Consider the following 17,677-nt stretch of genomic DNA (forward strand, 5'->3'; position numbering starts at 1 on the left):
GGGGGGGGGGGGAGGGGCGGAAGAGAGAGGATTAACATAAAGGCGATATTTTCACGCCTAACGAAGGTATAATTTATCAAAGTGAGGGATGAGAGAAGAAAAAGGTATACGCACTTAACGAAGAGGGCATACATATCGATTGAATTTCAATTTCAATGAACTCCAGGGCTTTCGAAAGAATTCACATTGCGTAGGATGCGATCGAATGAAATTTCAATTGGAGCGGAATTCATAGTCGATATATCAAAAGTTGGGAGCTCCTTGACAATTTGATTGGAGAGAGGTGAATTTTTCATGGGGGGATTCATTCAATCATGTAGTTTTTTATGGCAGTTTGAGTAGAAATAAATTTTTCGGTTCAGAACGGAATATTCGTTGTCATTTTACTGACGAATCATTGATTATTTGAAATCATAAGTTAAATCAATGAATTTCGATTTTTTTCTCGGCAGTCGAGGAACTTGAATATTCAGTTTTGTACCAACTGCAACAAGTGTAGTTTATTTTACTTCCTTGCTCAGATACTGCAGCCAAACATCCGAAATGGGGTAACGAAGGGGCACTTGTGACGTAGCATGTTCGGGAAAATTAAGATATATATCCCAAGACAATACTACTCAAAAGGTAGTTCGTATGGATTTCCGGGAAAAAATTCCAAAATTTCTTTTTTATCTAGGCTGTTAAAGTTGCTAAGCAACAAGAATTGAAAAAATTGAAAAACAAAAAGAAGGGGCCGATCAATAGTAATTGGAAAACATTTGAAAATTCGTTCTCTCGAACAAATTGTGAATAACGAAAAATTAGAAAAATGTAAGATGTTTCAGAACAACTTTTAATGCTTTTTAGGTATAGATGAAATCCTATAGATGAGTCCTGAAGGGACTAATTTGAAAGATTTTGAAAAAAAATTGACTGGATAAAATTCTGGAAAATTTCTAAGACTCACGGGAAATGTCAAAATGAGTCTTGAATGAGGGACTGTTCAATAAAATCTGATACTAATTATTTTTGCACCAGAAATGAAATGTTTGATCCTAATGGCAGGATCCACTCGGAATTTTCAATCAGGATTCATCAGAACCTGATCGAAGCCTAATCAAATCATCTGACCAAGAAATCTTGACCAGGCATTCCCAGATGGTCCAAGTCCATTTCCAAATATTACAATTATGTTCAATTATGGGATGATTATACTACCTATAGCCTTGAATAAACTCCCTTGACAATTATTAACATTTTGAATTATTCCAAATCCTTTTCCATAAAAAAATCTCAAACTTGAACAAATTGAAAAATAATGAAGGATGTTCATTCAATGTCAGTTGTAGCATAATCATTTTATAATCCAACATGAATCTAATATTTGGGATGGGCATAGACCATCTGGGAATGACTGGGCTGGAGAAATACGTTCTTAAAAAAATAAATTCTTCTCCAAGAAAACGATTCCTTGGCAAAAGTAACTTTCTTTCTCCGTCCAATCTGAGTAAAATTTTCACTGGGTTGAATGGATGCAACAGCAATTAACAATTCATTAGCTTACCGGCCATGACGTCGTGGCAGCGGTGGTGGTACAGGGCTGTGAAAATTATCCATCATAGAATACGGGTCCCGCTCAACAGTTTTTCTATCCAAGCTCTCAAGCTGATCTAGTCTCAGTAGTTCAGCCTCACGGGGCGAATGCAATTCACAGTGTGTTACATGCAACAATGGCCTGAGTGATGATACATTGCCATCGTTACATCTCTGCTGTGTCTGTAAATGGGCACGTGGGGCCCCGGGCCCAACGACAACCTGATGGTCCTCACCATCCGTTGCACGTTGTTCGTCACCCCAAACCTCAAATTCACCCGCCGCCGAGTAATCACCAAATCCACCGTTACCCTTCACCGTGTCAACTTTAATAATACCAGTTGGTTGACGTTTTTTACGGATCGTTGTGCCACCGAACCGCACGGGTACAAGACCCCGCGGTGATGACAATACGATATCCTCGTGATTATCCTTTTCACGTTTATGATTGGACTTTGTACGTTGCCGTGATGGCAACGACAGGGAAAATGGAAAAATGTTACTCCTATTTGTGCGAAACGGCGTCAGAGTTACGGCCTCTCATTCAACTTGTTTAATAAATTCCGGGATACACCTCCCCAACACACTGATAACACACACGGCTAATGGCCCCTCACTTTAATCACTTCACTGAATTTTCAAAAAAAAATGTCAATAAACGATGGAGTGAAGCCGCCACTTAAAAATTCAATCGGCGTCGATAAAATTCCGGGGGAATTAGCTTTCGTATTCAATGAGTGACAGCGATTCTTTACCCTGTTTTTTTTTTCTCGTCTAGACGAGGTGGAGAAATAGAGGAACGAAAAATAGTGTCTGACACGAGCTGAAGAAGTTTAAAACAGCGTTAGGGTAGGCAGACAAGGAATGGTGGGTAGAGCTGTGGAAAACTCAGGGATTCCAAAGTTCCTTATCGATCTGTCAACGCCAGTGAGAAAGTTTTGAATCGTTCTCCGGCGAGCGATATCTTCCACTGGAAATCCACTCGACACTCTGGTCTCTTTCAAATCCTCCAATTCACCGAGTAGTATTCGTTGCTACCCTCAAAAACGTATTGTCATTGTGTTATTTTCTTTTTGAGAATTTTTTTTCCCTACTGCACTCGAGAACCACGATCTTTTCCTCAACCCAACACTTTTACGTCTTATGTCAGTGGAAAATTTCCAGCTGGAATGATATTTTTGCAGTGAGGAGTAAGCTCGCTACGACAGAGTCAGCCCTCGGGGAATATCTCTCTGTCGGTCGTTGAGCTCCAAGGCAACTGGGTTTGCGCGCACACGGAAACCCAATTTCCAACGTGCAACGTTGGGGGGTATAACGTGTAAGCGGCCTGGAGAGTGTCACCGGCGATTAAACCAAGAGCCACTGGTTGGTACGCTGGGGAAACCTAATTGGGTCACGCGGACTGGCAAATACGATGGGAATCCTTACTCCCCCTCACTAAGGGTAATGACTGGAGAAAAAACTTTCTACCTTCTTGTCTATTTTTATTTACTCGACACTAGATCTTGTACGAGCCCTTACGTCTATATTTTCCCGAAGACTCGCGTTAATTTAATCCTCCACGATGCAAACCGAGTGAGTTTATTGTTTTTGTATTTATTATTGAGATAAATGTCACACACACTTCACGTCACAAAATTAAAAAATGTTTTCCTCGATGTTGATGGTTCAGTCGGATATTCCTGTGATTTCGTTTATCGATTTTGATCAATTTTCGTTGTACAAAATTTGGAGCAATTTTTTTTTCAATGATAACACACTTGCTCGCAGGTTACTTGGGGGTGTTTACACATAATGACGAAGTGATATGCACCCGCGTTAACAGCGGATCAAAGACTGGAGGCCACGGCGCCGCAGTGCCCGGCACAAAGTGACACTGGAGCCTCCCCACTACTTTGGTACGCGTTTGAGCGCGTGCGCTCGTCCGGTTCTCCTTCTACCCTCCGTCCTTTCTCGTCTTTCTACATCGTGGAGTGAGCCTCTCACCCCTCCCTTCGTAGCAACCCTCTACGCACCCTTGGTCCATGCACTGTCCTTCTCGTTCCTCACTGTGCAACGAACCGCCGTGGCACGGGCCCGTTTACCGAGGCGGGATGTAACTATGTACGTCACTTGTGCGTGAGGAAGTACAGTTGTAGTGGTGGGGGTCGTTACAGTGCCCTCTCCCCCCGCGGTGGTCTCACGAACCCTTCAGGAACGATCTCTCTTGGACTTGGAGTTTGTCGTTTTCATCTATACAACATCTATACACACGTTGTGATAAATATATGCGAAAGGGGGATGCGTGAAATACCGAGGGCTTGGAGGAGTCACTTCATGAGACTGGAGCAAGAGATTCTTGGAGAAATTACAACCTTTTATTTAAGCAGGTTAGGATGGTGTTGTTGGGTGGGTGATTTTTTTGGCATATTTTTGCTTCCGCATGGAAGCCTTGTATTTGACCAATTTTTTCATTTTCTGATTTTGGTTACAAATGGTCTAGAATGTTATGAAACTCGTGAGTCAGGGGTCTGGATGAATAGGGCAAGAGTAAATCACCATAGCTTGACTGAGGACCTTAATCATGTATTTTGGCAATGCCCCTTGTATGGTACACCACGAGTGAAAATGATCTCCAGTCTACGTGCAAAAGGATGTTTACCACCTTATCATATTAGACCTTTCTTATGTAAAACTAATTTTTCATGAGTGAAAATAATAGATAATTTTGTTAAAAGCAGTGAGCTATCTATATAAGTTAACACACTATTATTCTATTTATGTACAATAAGTAAGTTTACAAATTTATATTTTTTTTCTCTTCTCAGCATAATAAACTTGTAAGTTTGGAATGCTTAAATAAAGAAAAATGTTATGAAACGGGAAAAAACAATGTTTTTAGGGAGAGGGGCTGGTCGCTCCTCAATCGGGTGGTTCAGTGATTTCCAGAATGAGATGATTTCCTGTGATTTCTGAATAAGAATTAGAAATCATGATTTCGTTTGATTTCTCGGGATTTCTGATGGTTTTTTGATTTCAAGAAATCACTCGCAAAATCATGATGTCGAGGCCAAAGTTTGGCATCTGTCGATAATTGCATGTGGATAAGATTCGGGGAACCAAATAGTTTAGAAGGGTCTAATAGATGTGACAGTAAGAATCAAATGACATGTGTATGAGAAGGTCATGAGGGTGAGACGGGATCGTATAAGTGAGCTCGAATAAAAAATTTGGTGATGATTTCTAATTATTTCTGAAATCACCTGATTTCTTTATGATTTCCAATGATTTTCAGAAGTCATTAGAAACTAGTACCGAAAATGGAAATCACTTGATTTCCAGTGATTTCTGGTGATTTCCTCCTTGATTTCCAATCGAGTGGTTCAGCGATTTCCTAAGAGAGCAGTTCCTCGTTTTAGGGTCATGTATGTGAGAACTTGGGTTTTTGATGATTAATTTTTACAAAATTCAACATGAATACGTTGAAATTTGTAGATAAAAATCAGAAATTTTGGCTCATTGTGGCTATGATTGAGCTCTACTTTGGCGCGCTGTTTCAGCCCGATCGGTCCAGTACACGGAGAGAAATATTCAATAAAAATTACCAGAAAAAAGACGTAAAAATTACATTTCGAAACGTAATCTGGAAGCGAAGTAAAATTCAATATAAAGTGTCAATCGTCAGGTAAATTCAACGATCTGTTCTGTAAAAATTACTCATCCGTCCGACGCCTCACGGCTAGCCATGCGTCACCGTGAGCGGGAGATTTTAACAACACGTTCCGTAATTTTTCCGGAACTTTTCGTAAAAATTCTTCCATTAAACATCCAAGAATTTTCATGTTCTGAGGCATAATAAGTCTTGAAGTTTCTGTTAGATTTTACAACTTCCAGAAAAATTACGTGACTTTTTCGTATTTTTTCGGTGACAGATCCGAAAATTTACTGAACGTTTCAGATTTATTCTCTTATATTCCTATAGAAATTCACTGAAAACGATTCTCGCTTGCGGATTACGTGAAATGTTCCGTAATTTTTCTTGAATATTTCTCTCCGTGTAGTTCCTGAGATATAACACTTATTTAAATTTAGGTTTTCCTCAATATCTCAAAGACTACGGCACCGATATTTAACCTTTTGCATAAATCTATTTCCTTAAAAGGTTGAAAATCTTCCCGTAGACACCCTGCAGCATGTCGTTACGGTTGTATGCCTGTCATAAGGACAGGGAGCTACTACGGATTCATCCGGGAGCTTACTACCAATGGAATTGGTAGAAATGAAAAAAGAAAAGGACTAATAACGCAAAAAATAACGGTCATATGCCTTCTGTCAGAGAGGCTCGAACCCCTGCTTGTTTTTCAACCCTTTTAGCTCAGGTTTTAAGGAAAGAATTTCGTCAGGGTAATGCATTGCTGGAGAAAACAAAAGTTTTTATTTTCAAGGACATGTCACTGATTGTTAGTACTTTATCCCTAGTTTTTAGGAATTCATTACCGAATTTCAGTGATAGTAATCACTGATAATCAGGGTTATTGCAGTCAGTGTTCAGTGTCAACAATAATTGATAGATTCCTAGAAATTAATGATATGTCCTTAGAAATCAGTGAAATGTTCTTGAAAATGAGTGACATCTTCCTGAAGTTAAAAAGAATTGTTTTCTGTATTGAAAATTGTTTGGGGAGATTTCAATTTTCTATTCGATCGTAGAGGAGTCAAAGATTGACGGCTTATTATTTCTGTTTGATTGTAGATATTGTTTTGTTCTGATGTTTGAAAACAGTTTTTGACAGAATTAAAAAAAATCTCGAGTTTCTGCATGCTGGTAGAAGTTTATCGGAATTTGATTGCCAATTACATCAGGTGGTTGCGTGCAGTAGTGGGATTTTTTAGAAATTCACTGACAATCGTAATTGAATTGGGATTGAAATTTTTTTTCTCCGTGTGTAAGAATTTGGAGAATTTTATCGAAAATTCATATTAATGCAATGTTATTAAAAAGTTCTCGATTTCTATTAATTTTCCCAGAATAATTGAATTAAAATTCATTTTCATTGATGTCTTCATCAAATTATTGATTTTTAATGATTATTTTTCCAACTCAAATATCGAGCAATATAATTGGCCCATTCGACATCACGTGGTACAAGCGACAGGGTTTTTAACTGATAATTTTTTGATCATTTTCTCTGGTAGTTGCTATATAAAAAACAAAACATCATGCAGTCGAATTAACCCCTCGTCAAACTGACAGATTGAATTCAATTGTGTCGTTGTGTTAATTATACAATTTTCGTTTCTCAATTGTGAGTTTCGTCTCATGGTCCAATTATATTGCCCGACATTTGGATTGGAAAAATAATTCCCCGAATACCACACGAACTTCAAAATTAATCGGGCATTTTCCTCAAGGTTCCCTGCATATAAACGAAGTCGTCAAGTTTTTCAGAATAAAAAATCACGAGTGCGAAGCACGAGTTTGTTTGTACGAACCTATCTAACGAACTTATCGGAAAATACCCAATAATTTTGAAGCTCTTGTGGTATTACAAGTGACGAAATTCTTTAAAATTGCAGTGGAACAGTCGCTACATAAATTTTTTTTTTTAATTTACCGGAAGCTCACTACGTTGACGATTCCTGTAATTTTTATTGAAATTATAAAACTTAAATTTTGGATCTCGTTTTGAAAATTGAACGTCACCGTATTAGACTCAATTTTAATGACGAATTGAAAATGAAATTCTAATTCAGTTACATCATTATGTCAAGCTGAATTTCTCAAAGAATTTTGCCAAAATTAGATGGTCTTCCTGCAATTAAATATATATCTAAATCACCTATACGGTTGAATATTGTTGTGATTTATACCAGAAATTTAAAGGAAAATCTCCTATCAGTGTATGTGCGACCCAAAGTTTCGAATGCATGATATAATTTCAAAATTTTCGGAATGCCCCTCTGATAAATTTCAAACATCATACGTAATCGGAATGCATTCAATTACTGAATGAGAATATAAATCGAACGAGAGTGTCGATAAGAGTGTTTCTCTAGAGGTACTCCGCTTAATTAAATAGAAGATATTCATTTCAAAATTCCGATGGAATTCCATCCATCCCACATTCCTCGAATACATTGCATTGCATTGCATTGCATTGTTTTTAATGTACATTATCGCAGGAATGTCGAGACTACAGAATATCTGCACCATTAAATTAAACGACCCCACTGAATTATTCTTTATTTTTAATTCCTCAATAATAACAATTATAGACATCACAATTTCCAGCTTCCCAAAACATTTATATTTAAATTCGTGTATAATTCAGCATCGGAAATGCTCAAATCCGTAAATCCCCGAGTATTAATATTTCTTCCTAATTCACATCACCTATTCACAAAAAAGAGAACTGAAATACTGCCAGTTTTACGCTCGCGTATAAACGTAAAAATACTCCCCCGAGTACCAACTCCACCCCCAACCCCTTCATTTCCCCTCAATAAACCCATAAAAGGCGGAAGTAAAAATGAAAATGAATTCGTTCGACGAGAGCCAAACCACTGGTCAACAATATCCACAACCATTGCTGAAAAAAAATAGTCTATGACTAGAAGGATCATCGGACAGAGTCAATCGAGTTGGAGTGAAATTGGTGAGTACGTCTTATTTACGACCCCCCGCGTATTCAGTTCTTGCAGCGCACTGCACTTTTTAATCCGTCGACACTCGGTCTAATGACGTAGAAGGATTTTTGCGCTTTCTCTTTTTTACGAGTCTACGAGTGAGACTGAATAAAAAAAGAAAAGGGGGAGGGGGGGGGGAGGGACTCAAAGTGCCGAGGCAATCGTGGGTGAGGGTTAGGAGTCACGAGAGGAGAAATACTTTCAGCGTATCGCGGAACGCTTTACGATCCCATGGGACTCAGGAGTCATCGGGTCGACTTTTAGAATCCCGCATTCTTCTCGAGGGCAAAAAAGCCTTTAAAACTGGAAAATAAGGGGTGGAGAGAAAAATAAAGAGAAAAAAAAAGAAATAATAAAACACCGTAAAAACACTAGTGGCTGATAAAGTCGTGAAAAAATTGACGATTCACAATGTTTCCCTTACCCCTTCCGTCAATCCACTTCAATATTATTAACATTTGACGCCGATATTATCGTTGAAGCCAGCAATCATTTTCATTTCCTACCTCATCATCATTATCCGCCAGTGGAAAGAGTTGGGCTGTTGTACCGTAAAATTCACCCAGACAAAATTAATTTTCAACCGACGATGCTTGTCTCCTTACCACGCACAATGATATCAAAAGAGAGGGGGTGGAGATGTAGAGTGGAGAGAAAACTATTTGAGGCGCGCCATACCATGGAGAAAGAGAAAAACCTTCAATGGAATCTTTGATGCACAGAGGAAGATGCTCGTATAAACATCAAGGGTTGGGGGTAAGTGAGTGTACCTGCTTCATGTGCAAACTTATTGCTTCTTATATTCAAGATATGCGCTGGATTATACTGAGTAGATCCACTCGGAAAGCTATTCTGGATTGCAGAAAAATGGGAATTAATGCTACAAAATGTTGACGTAACCGTCATTCTATGTGAATTAATGTTTTCCAAAATGATAATCCATCGCTATTATAAACATTTCTGTATCTCGGCCGGAATCAGAGACATTGGTCAGAAACTCACCCTCAAATTGCATTGACTCCTCTTGTTTTGTCCGTTCGTCATTTTGACGTCATCATAGATGATGGATTATCATTTTTTCAAGTGAAATATTGTCCCACTATAGAGTAATCGACTAGAAAATATTTCTAAATGATATTCGGAAAGGATTTCGAAATTTGGAATTTTCCAAATTTTTTCGATTTGTTGAATATAGTGGATTATCGGTTATTACACTGGTTTCTACTCGGTAAACTACTATTCATATCGACTTCCAATATCACCTTAAGAAATCAAATCAATGAATCAATCATCTAGAAACTGTTGTAATTTAGCTCTTCAAATATTCAATCCGATAAATCAATTAATAGAAAAAAAACGAAAGTATTTAATAAGAAATTGAAAGTGAGCGATCCGATGTAATAAACATTAAAAGATTTTTCATTTGTTAAATTCTTTGAAACTCGTATTACACATTCAAGTGAATTGAATCGATTAAATATCGTATTTTTCATTTTAAAATCGCAATTAATCAAATTTCAGAATAACCAGAGGGAAATTATGTATAACTCAGGAGCATCTTTTAAAACGATGCAACACACGGAGAGAATAATCTGTTACGAGATCCCCCTTAATTCTAGCAATTGTGCAGTGTATTGGACTTTCAAGAATTTTTACTAGAACTGAGATAGTAAATTCAACTTCTAATGAAAACTAGAATATAATACATATTTATTACTTTTCATCCTAACAAGATTCAGGTAATCAAGTTTCATGGTTTTTTGTAATTTGGTTGCTTTAGATATCATGTTCACAATAGTTAACGTAATGGAAACAGAGACAATTGTTTGGTTCTTTGTTTTACTTGTTGCGCAGATTTCATAAACTGGCCCAGAGATTTAATAAGAGGATCTAGAGAGTTGAAAGCTTACTATGAGTAAGAAGCGTTGAAAGAGAGGAAGAATCACAATATTTTCATGAGAATCCACTTGGAATATTACAATTTTTTATTTTACCCCTGGAAGGCCACTACACTATTAGAAAAAAAAATAAAAATTTCACAGCCACTTGATTCGTAACTTTCAGGATAGTGCCATTGAATTTGCTTTATGGGGAAAGAAAATGATGAAATTTGAGACTACTCGAACATACTTCAATTTCCGATTAAAGTAGTATATCCAAACTCCACGTGAGTCGTTGACTGTAACGAGGATAAATAAATTTGAAATGTCCGAAAAAAAAATTATATGGATTCTATCTTTGACGAGTGTGAGATATTAATTCATCAAATTCTTTGACAATTATTTTCTTAAACAATAGTCTCTCGTTTGACTAGGGCAACTCTGTAAATTCGGTGAAAATTCGGTGTTGTTGTAGTTCACACTGAATGGTGTCGAATTTTTCACTGTGTTAATAAACTTATCAATATCGCTTGCATTTTAAAGAAGAGCTCGGCATTAATTTCACTCTGAAATTGGGTTGATTCTAACAACAAAATATTTTACTACATACACCATGGACTTGAACACTGTGGATTTTTAACTGTGAAGGAGTCAGGTTTTTTTTCTGAAAAACGTTAGAAAACATTTTCATCTAATTGAAAATTCAACCTATATTTACTAGAATTTCTTTGATGTCTATTAACTTTCACGGAATAAATGAACTAAACTCCACCCTTTCCATTGATTTTTCCATCAAATTTTGAATTTTCAATAACAAAATTCCCTGAGATTTTAGTGAAACTATAATCTGATGAAAATTTCTGATAAAAATCTGATAAAAATGAGAAGTTTGCCGGATGTTATGAATAATTCTTTACGGATTTTCCTCTCCGAAAACTCAATCTGAAAGCCATATCCCCGTTTCCGCCTGCCCCCTCCGAGAAACAAATTAAACATCTCAAAAAATCCAGCGATCTCAAAAGCTCCCTCATTAACAAAACCAAACCAAATTAACGAACCCGCCATATCGAACCTCCTACTCCCCATTACTGAACTGACCTTGTAACAAAATACTCAGTCGACCCGGGGGCCATTCAACTCCTCCGAGGTGCACTCAATCGCTTACATACGCGCGTATACCATATTACACCGTCGGGTTATCGGGTAGCATCGACATAATCGACTCGACCGATCGTATCCATATTTAATGGCATCGGTAAATCAAGCGTACACTTGATGCTCATCGAAAGGCTAACGTCGAAGCAACTAACACTGTAGCTGTATGTGTTGGTGGGTGACAAACACCACCCGGTACTATGGTTAACGATGAAGAGAGAGGGTGTCCCGTGGACGCCCCCCCCCCTCCCCCCTGCAGGGTTGAGGTGTTGTCGGGAAGGTAACAATCCACTAACAAATGCAATTAAACTAATAATTACAGATTTATTATCCACGTCAAATTAATACAAAAGTGAAGAGGAAATAATATGATCCGAGCAAGTGTGCGATACGAGCTGTACTGTTATACTAAATTATAGTCGCACGGAAAGGTATCAGCGAGGCTGCCGAATTTCCTTACGATTTGACGAATCAGAAAAGAATACGCGTGGCACTGAAGGTGCGAGTGAGACAGCAAATGCCTGTGCTCGTCGTTAGCCAGTGTTCGTGTGTTAGGATGTAGCGACGCGCTACACCTCCCCGCCCTCTCCTCTCCACCCACGACAACAACTGTCCAAAGTATCGATCCATTGTCGGTACTGGCAATAAGGGCGCAATTTTACCCTCTTGCTTACTCACATCTTGCGCGTACTCCCTTGAAAACGATCGAAGGGAAGTTTAATTATCCCCCGGTCGGCTTTGCCACTCTTGGATGCTCTTACAAACACACACACGCACACACACATACCCATACACACGTATTTTTCCTCCTCCGGAGACGTACAAGGGAAGATGGATGGAGAAGTTGTTTTATCCCTCCTCCCTCTCCCTCTCGTCACTCACCCTCTCTTTTCTCTTCGCTATTCACCCACTGAAATCCACCTACTTGGGTTGGCCTACAACGTTTACCCTTTTAGTGGGGGCCCCCCGGATCCCGTGTATGTATGCTCTTGCGCCCGATGTTAGACTCACAAGTGGAGGAAGTGGGTTGGAGGTGGATGAAAGAGGGGAGGAAGAGAGAGAGAGACCGAGATGTACACCATTCTTCGTGTTTTGGCCCCGAAACTACGAAACTCTCCTGAAACCTCCGTTGGCATGCCATGTACGGGAAAATTCCCCGGTGCACTGTCTCGCTTCCTTTGATGTCGACTAAACAGAAAACGTCACGCCTGTGTGTGTTGGCGGCTGTATCACCACAGACATACCGGGATTTTTCGGGTTTTTCCTGTGATTTTCGTTTTATTTTGGTTATTTTTGCGAGCCATGGAGTATGCTTGTGTCACCTATACGCGGCCTAGCGTAGACCGGCTGTGTCTTATCTAAAATCTCTTTGCCATTATCAGCCGGGTTAGAGAACTTTCATCGTACAGTGGTTGAGGGGAAAATTTTTTGCGCTCTCTGCCATTTCGTTTGGCCTTTTTCGCATCTTTCTATGATAATACGACGACACAGTCTTTCATGTTGATGATGATATCAAGATGTGAGGGAGGGTACATCTTTGAGGATGCCGGGTAAATGAAGAATATGACATTTCTTTTCCTCTCAGTTTTTTTTTACAAGATCTATGCGCGCGCTGTTCTATTCATTTGTTGAAATGAAGAAATGGAATTCATTAAATTTGATTTTCTCATGAATACCTTATAAATATTGATAATGAATCAAGGAGAATTCGACTAATGATTGAAGTGAATAGCGAAGTAGAGTAAAAGAATCTATAAAGAATTTTTCATTTTCAATTAATTATCTTCAATTGTCTAAAATAATCGGTCTCCATAAAAGGACAGAATTTATTAATTTCACCGATAATATATATACATGTGAAGTATATATATATATATATATATATATATATATATATATATATAAAATTTACCACTGAAAAATTTGAAATTATGTCACTGAAGAATTTGAAAATGCCGCGTGTTTTTTTTGTGAATAACTTCGTGTCACACGAAGGATTAAGGATTAGCGGTCAGGTGGTTTTGAGATATTTCGATATAAAACAACTTCACGTTTCTTTCATCCTTAGGAAAATAGGATTGTTTAAAGTGCTCAACTCTGAATTGAATTATTTACACTGCCGCTTATTACAACAATATTGGGTGTAGCCCATCGCCTATAACAGTTATTGGTTTTGCATATTTCTTAGCATTCTAATTTTTCGTCCTTCCAGCATAACACTTTTAAATCACATTCTTTAAGAAAATTACATATCTGCTCTACATATTTGTAGTCTGTTGCCTCCGCAAATTTTTTTGTGGTGTAGGGAGGGGGGGGGACAGTTCTTTGCTCTCAGCTTTTCGTTTAATTTCATTCTCTGCTGGTACTTCGGGTATTTCCATAGTATATGGTCGAAATCTTGAGATTCTGCACCACATGGACAACTGGGATCGTTAATAATACCTATTCTATACAAGGAGGCTTCACGGTGATAGTGATTTGCTCTAATACGGTTGATAGTAACAATGCTCTCTCTAGAGAGCTTGCAATCTTTATACCATGAACTTGAAGACTCCTTGTAGTACATATTGAAGTAGCCTACACCTTTCGATTTTTTTTCTGCACGCACGCTTGTGACGTAATCGCATTCCTTGTTCGAAGGTATTCTTCTCTTTTAAATGAGCTTCTGTAGTCGGTGTGAGGGATATTCATTTTGGTACTCAGTAGTCACATTATCAGCCACTCTGTCGACTCTCCCATTGCCTTCAATGCCTTGGTGGGATCGAATCCACAAAAATTTAATTTCTGTATGATTTTGACTATTTTTGATAATTTTGATATAGATTTCTCTAATGTCCGTTATGTAGGGATTTGATTTCACTCTAATATACTAGAGTTGAGGCCTTGTAGAGCACTGAGGGAGTCCGAGAGTATGGCGTATTTTCGCTCTGGGTTCTCTTAGGGAATACGAAGTGCGAGACTAAGAGCAATACATTCTGCGGTGTAAATTGATGCGTAGCTACTAAGTGTGGTAGACATTTCGATGTTCAACTCCGGGAATATGCACGCTGCCCCTACGTATCCACTCTCAGGACCTTTACTCTAATCAGTGTAAATACAGCAGTAATTTTCATGCGATCGAGAGAGCTCGTTTGGAACTCGGGAGTTAGGATTTTTGTCTTCCTGAGCCTTCCTCCCTACTTCTACATTTATTTCGATGGGTTGCATGTATGCATGAAATGAGTGAGTGAAAATGCGATGGTTTTTGTCGACATACAGTTGTTGCTGTAGGGGTAACATCGCTTTTATACAGTTGATCAGTAATTTATTTTTAATTCGTTGAGGATGTACACCTAATTGTAGTCAAAGGGACAATCTAACGCTGAGATAGGGGCTTCTGATACCGAGGGATTGGGATCTGTTGGATAGCCTGGTGGGGCTAATTTGTTTAGGGTATTAAGGGTTGATTGGTTAATTTGGAATGGGTCAGAAGGTATATCTGGTTTTATCTTGATCCATGCATTTTTTTAAAACTCTACAAGTTCTCCACACGTGTTTTAAATTTTTCCGGGTGTCTATTTTTTCGGCAAAATCAATAAAATTTGTGCTCTTTTTACTCTTCAACAGTTTGGTGGCAGCTGCAACTGTTTTTTTTATAGGCTATCATATCCTGAAGGGAGCTAGTGAATTGTCGCTTTTTAAAAGCAGCTCTGCGTAATCTCTTCGTCTTCGCATAGTCTTCATCCCACCATCGAACTGGGTTCCTGTGGAATCAAGGAGATACTATTTTTCTTGTGGGGGTACATTGCTTAACAGACTCGCTGATTGTTTCTATCAATGTAGAGAATTTTTCCCGAGGAAACTTTTCTAGGAATGTTTGGTCTAGAAATTTGGGGAAGGTTTCGATCAGCATTTTATGCAATTTATCCCAGTCTGTACTGGAAAATGTAATTTTTAAAGAACGTTTATGATACTTTTTTGGGTTTCTAAGAGGATTCATGGGGTAATGATCGGATCTCCATGTTTCGTCGTTAACTTCAACTGATAATTTTTCACCTAGGTCAGGTGTGGTTATTTGATCAGGACGAATGGATCCGAACTTGATCAAGTCAACTGTATGAAAACCGGATGACCTGTCAGTCAGTATCAATAACAATTATCAATGATAATTAATCCAAAACAAAAGATAATTCAATTCTTTCACCGTAGGCCGCCTCTCTTAATGAATCTCTACTGTTATTACCTCTGAAAAAGCTTATTATTTTTTTACCGATGCTGGGGATCGAACCGGGGACCCTATGATTACTAATCCTATGCCCTAACTACTACGCTATCACGTGATTACTATTGAGTAACCTATACATTGCCTATATGATTTGTATCGGGGTATTCGTTGAATTTACGATTATTCCTGATCTCGCGGATGTGCGTGTGTATTCTCAGAGATAAAATATGTTCAGTTAAATTTTTATTTATTTCATTAATGAATAATAATAATTATAATAACAATAACACTAATAAATAAATAGACATTTGGTGATTTTTTTTCAAAAGATCATTTACGTGTAAGTTTGATACTCCTCTAATACGTATTTACGGCATCATTATCCCTTCCTTCTGTGCATTTGAGAAGGGCTGGCTGTTAATTAAATTGATTAATTAAATTAAATTAATTTAATTTAATGAATTTAATTTAATTTAATTTATTTTAATTACAGTATAATGATCCTTTTTAAAGATTGAAAATAATTATTGATAATGGTTGATAAAACTTAATTTGAATAGTATAATAATAGTTAATTAAATTATCCGATAAACTTATTAAAATTAATGTCAGGTGGACCGGATCAGAATCTGATCATTTTCTCTTCAATTGACCCCGTTCTAATGCCAATCAAAGACATCAAATCCGAATTTGCTCAAATTGGAGTCAGGCAGCCGCCCTCAGGGTGAAATCGTGCCTACCTGATCAAAACTTGGTCAGGTTTTCATCAGGCATCATCTGATCATTTCTATCTGATCAGAACTTGATCTGAATCCGCCTGTAGTTTTTCGGATCCGACCTGCTGAATCAGAACTTGGTCAGGTTCTCCTGAGGCATCATCTGATCATGTCTACCTGATCAGAACTTGATCTGAACCCGTCTGTAGTTTTTCGGATCCGATCTGCTGGATCAGAACTTGGTCAGGTTCTCATCAGGAATCACCGGATCAGTCGAACTTTACAAACACCTGATCAAGCTCTGATCGTGCTTCAGGTGGGCCTGAAGCAATTTCCACTCGGGTAGATTCGCAGTTAGAAGATATGTGATGCGCGTTGAAGTCGCCCACGAGGATGCACCGGCGGTGACTCCGCGTTGATGACGTGATTCGGCGCCAATGTTCCAGTGGCAGCGTTGTTCGTGAGAGGTTGTACTATGTTGACAATTTGTATCCCGAAGATTTGAATATTTGGGTGGGGATTTTTGGCGTTGTTTAATATCACAATGTCAAGGCCTTTTCGATAAATAAAAGCAATGCCATCTGTATTTCTATCTTTATCCTTTCTTTATAGGGGAGGGTGGGGCAAAACGGCCCCCCTTCAATTGTCAATAACTTGTGAATGACATTGTGAAAATTCCCAGTTTCAACTTCATTTTGAAGATAATTTTTCATTCTTCAAAACGAGCTCTAACTCATCCCAATCGGATTATTGAATCGGAAAATATTGACGATTGAAGGGGGACCGTTTTGCCCCATCCTCCCCTATATCAAATCCCGAAAATTTAATTGGCCGAGGATCGCACGGGTTTATTTTGGTTTCAACACAAATTATCACATCACAGTCTTTCATCACTAACTGGAGATCTTCGTAGTATCTGCGAAGACCTTGCACGTTCCAAAACATTAACTTGAGATCAGTATATTTTGGCTCCATTGTTTGATTCCTATTCATTTGCTTCCGCTGGCTTGTACGAACACTGGATTGAGTTAGTATGTGTGCCTGTGTCTGGTTCTTCAAGTTTATTTGCAAGTCTCGTTATGACACTTTTAACTCCCTTACCGTCAACATAAATACTGATATAGCGGAGGAAGACGATAAGGTCTTCCAGGATGTCTTTGTATTCGTCGATGATAGTCTAATTGTTATGTTTTTCTTTCCATTCAATAAGTAGTTTGATAAATTGATCGTAATTTATGCAATTATCAGAAGCGGATACAGTAAGATAGGCCTGAAGTCTTGGAGTGTGGATTCGAAGGGCTTCTTCATTGATTTTATTCTTGGTTTGTACTCGCTTGTTCGATTTACGCCTGTTTCTTTTCGGTTTTTTGGGTAGCACAAATTCAGAGTCTCCAGTTTTATCCCTTGGATAACTGGTCTCAGGGGTCAGCTGTTCTTCTGCGTCTTGGGTTTCTGTTCGCGTACGTTTGACCTCTTGACGGATA

At 38.3% G+C, this 17,677-nt stretch overlaps 1 protein-coding gene across 1 annotated transcript in view; it reads right to left on the reverse strand.

Annotated features, from left to right (window-relative positions):
- Positions 1–9,282, reverse strand: part of LOC107043038 (teneurin-a) — a 136,416-nt gene extending 127,134 nt beyond the window's left edge. The window contains exons 1-2 of the mRNA XM_015264338.2: positions 9,241–9,282; positions 1,544–2,004 (exon numbers count right to left, since the gene is read on the reverse strand). Of these exons, the coding sequence (XP_015119824.1) occupies positions 1,544–2,004; positions 9,241–9,282 (503 nt within the window). The remainder of the gene's footprint in view (positions 1–1,543; positions 2,005–9,240) is intronic.
- Positions 9,283–17,677: the final 8,395 nt, after the last annotated feature.

Source organism: Diachasma alloeum, unplaced genomic scaffold (assembly GCF_001412515.2).
Source record: "Diachasma alloeum isolate Michigan unplaced genomic scaffold, Dall2.0 Dall_scaffold_00545, whole genome shotgun sequence".
NCBI lineage: Eukaryota > Metazoa > Arthropoda > Insecta > Hymenoptera > Braconidae > Diachasma > Diachasma alloeum.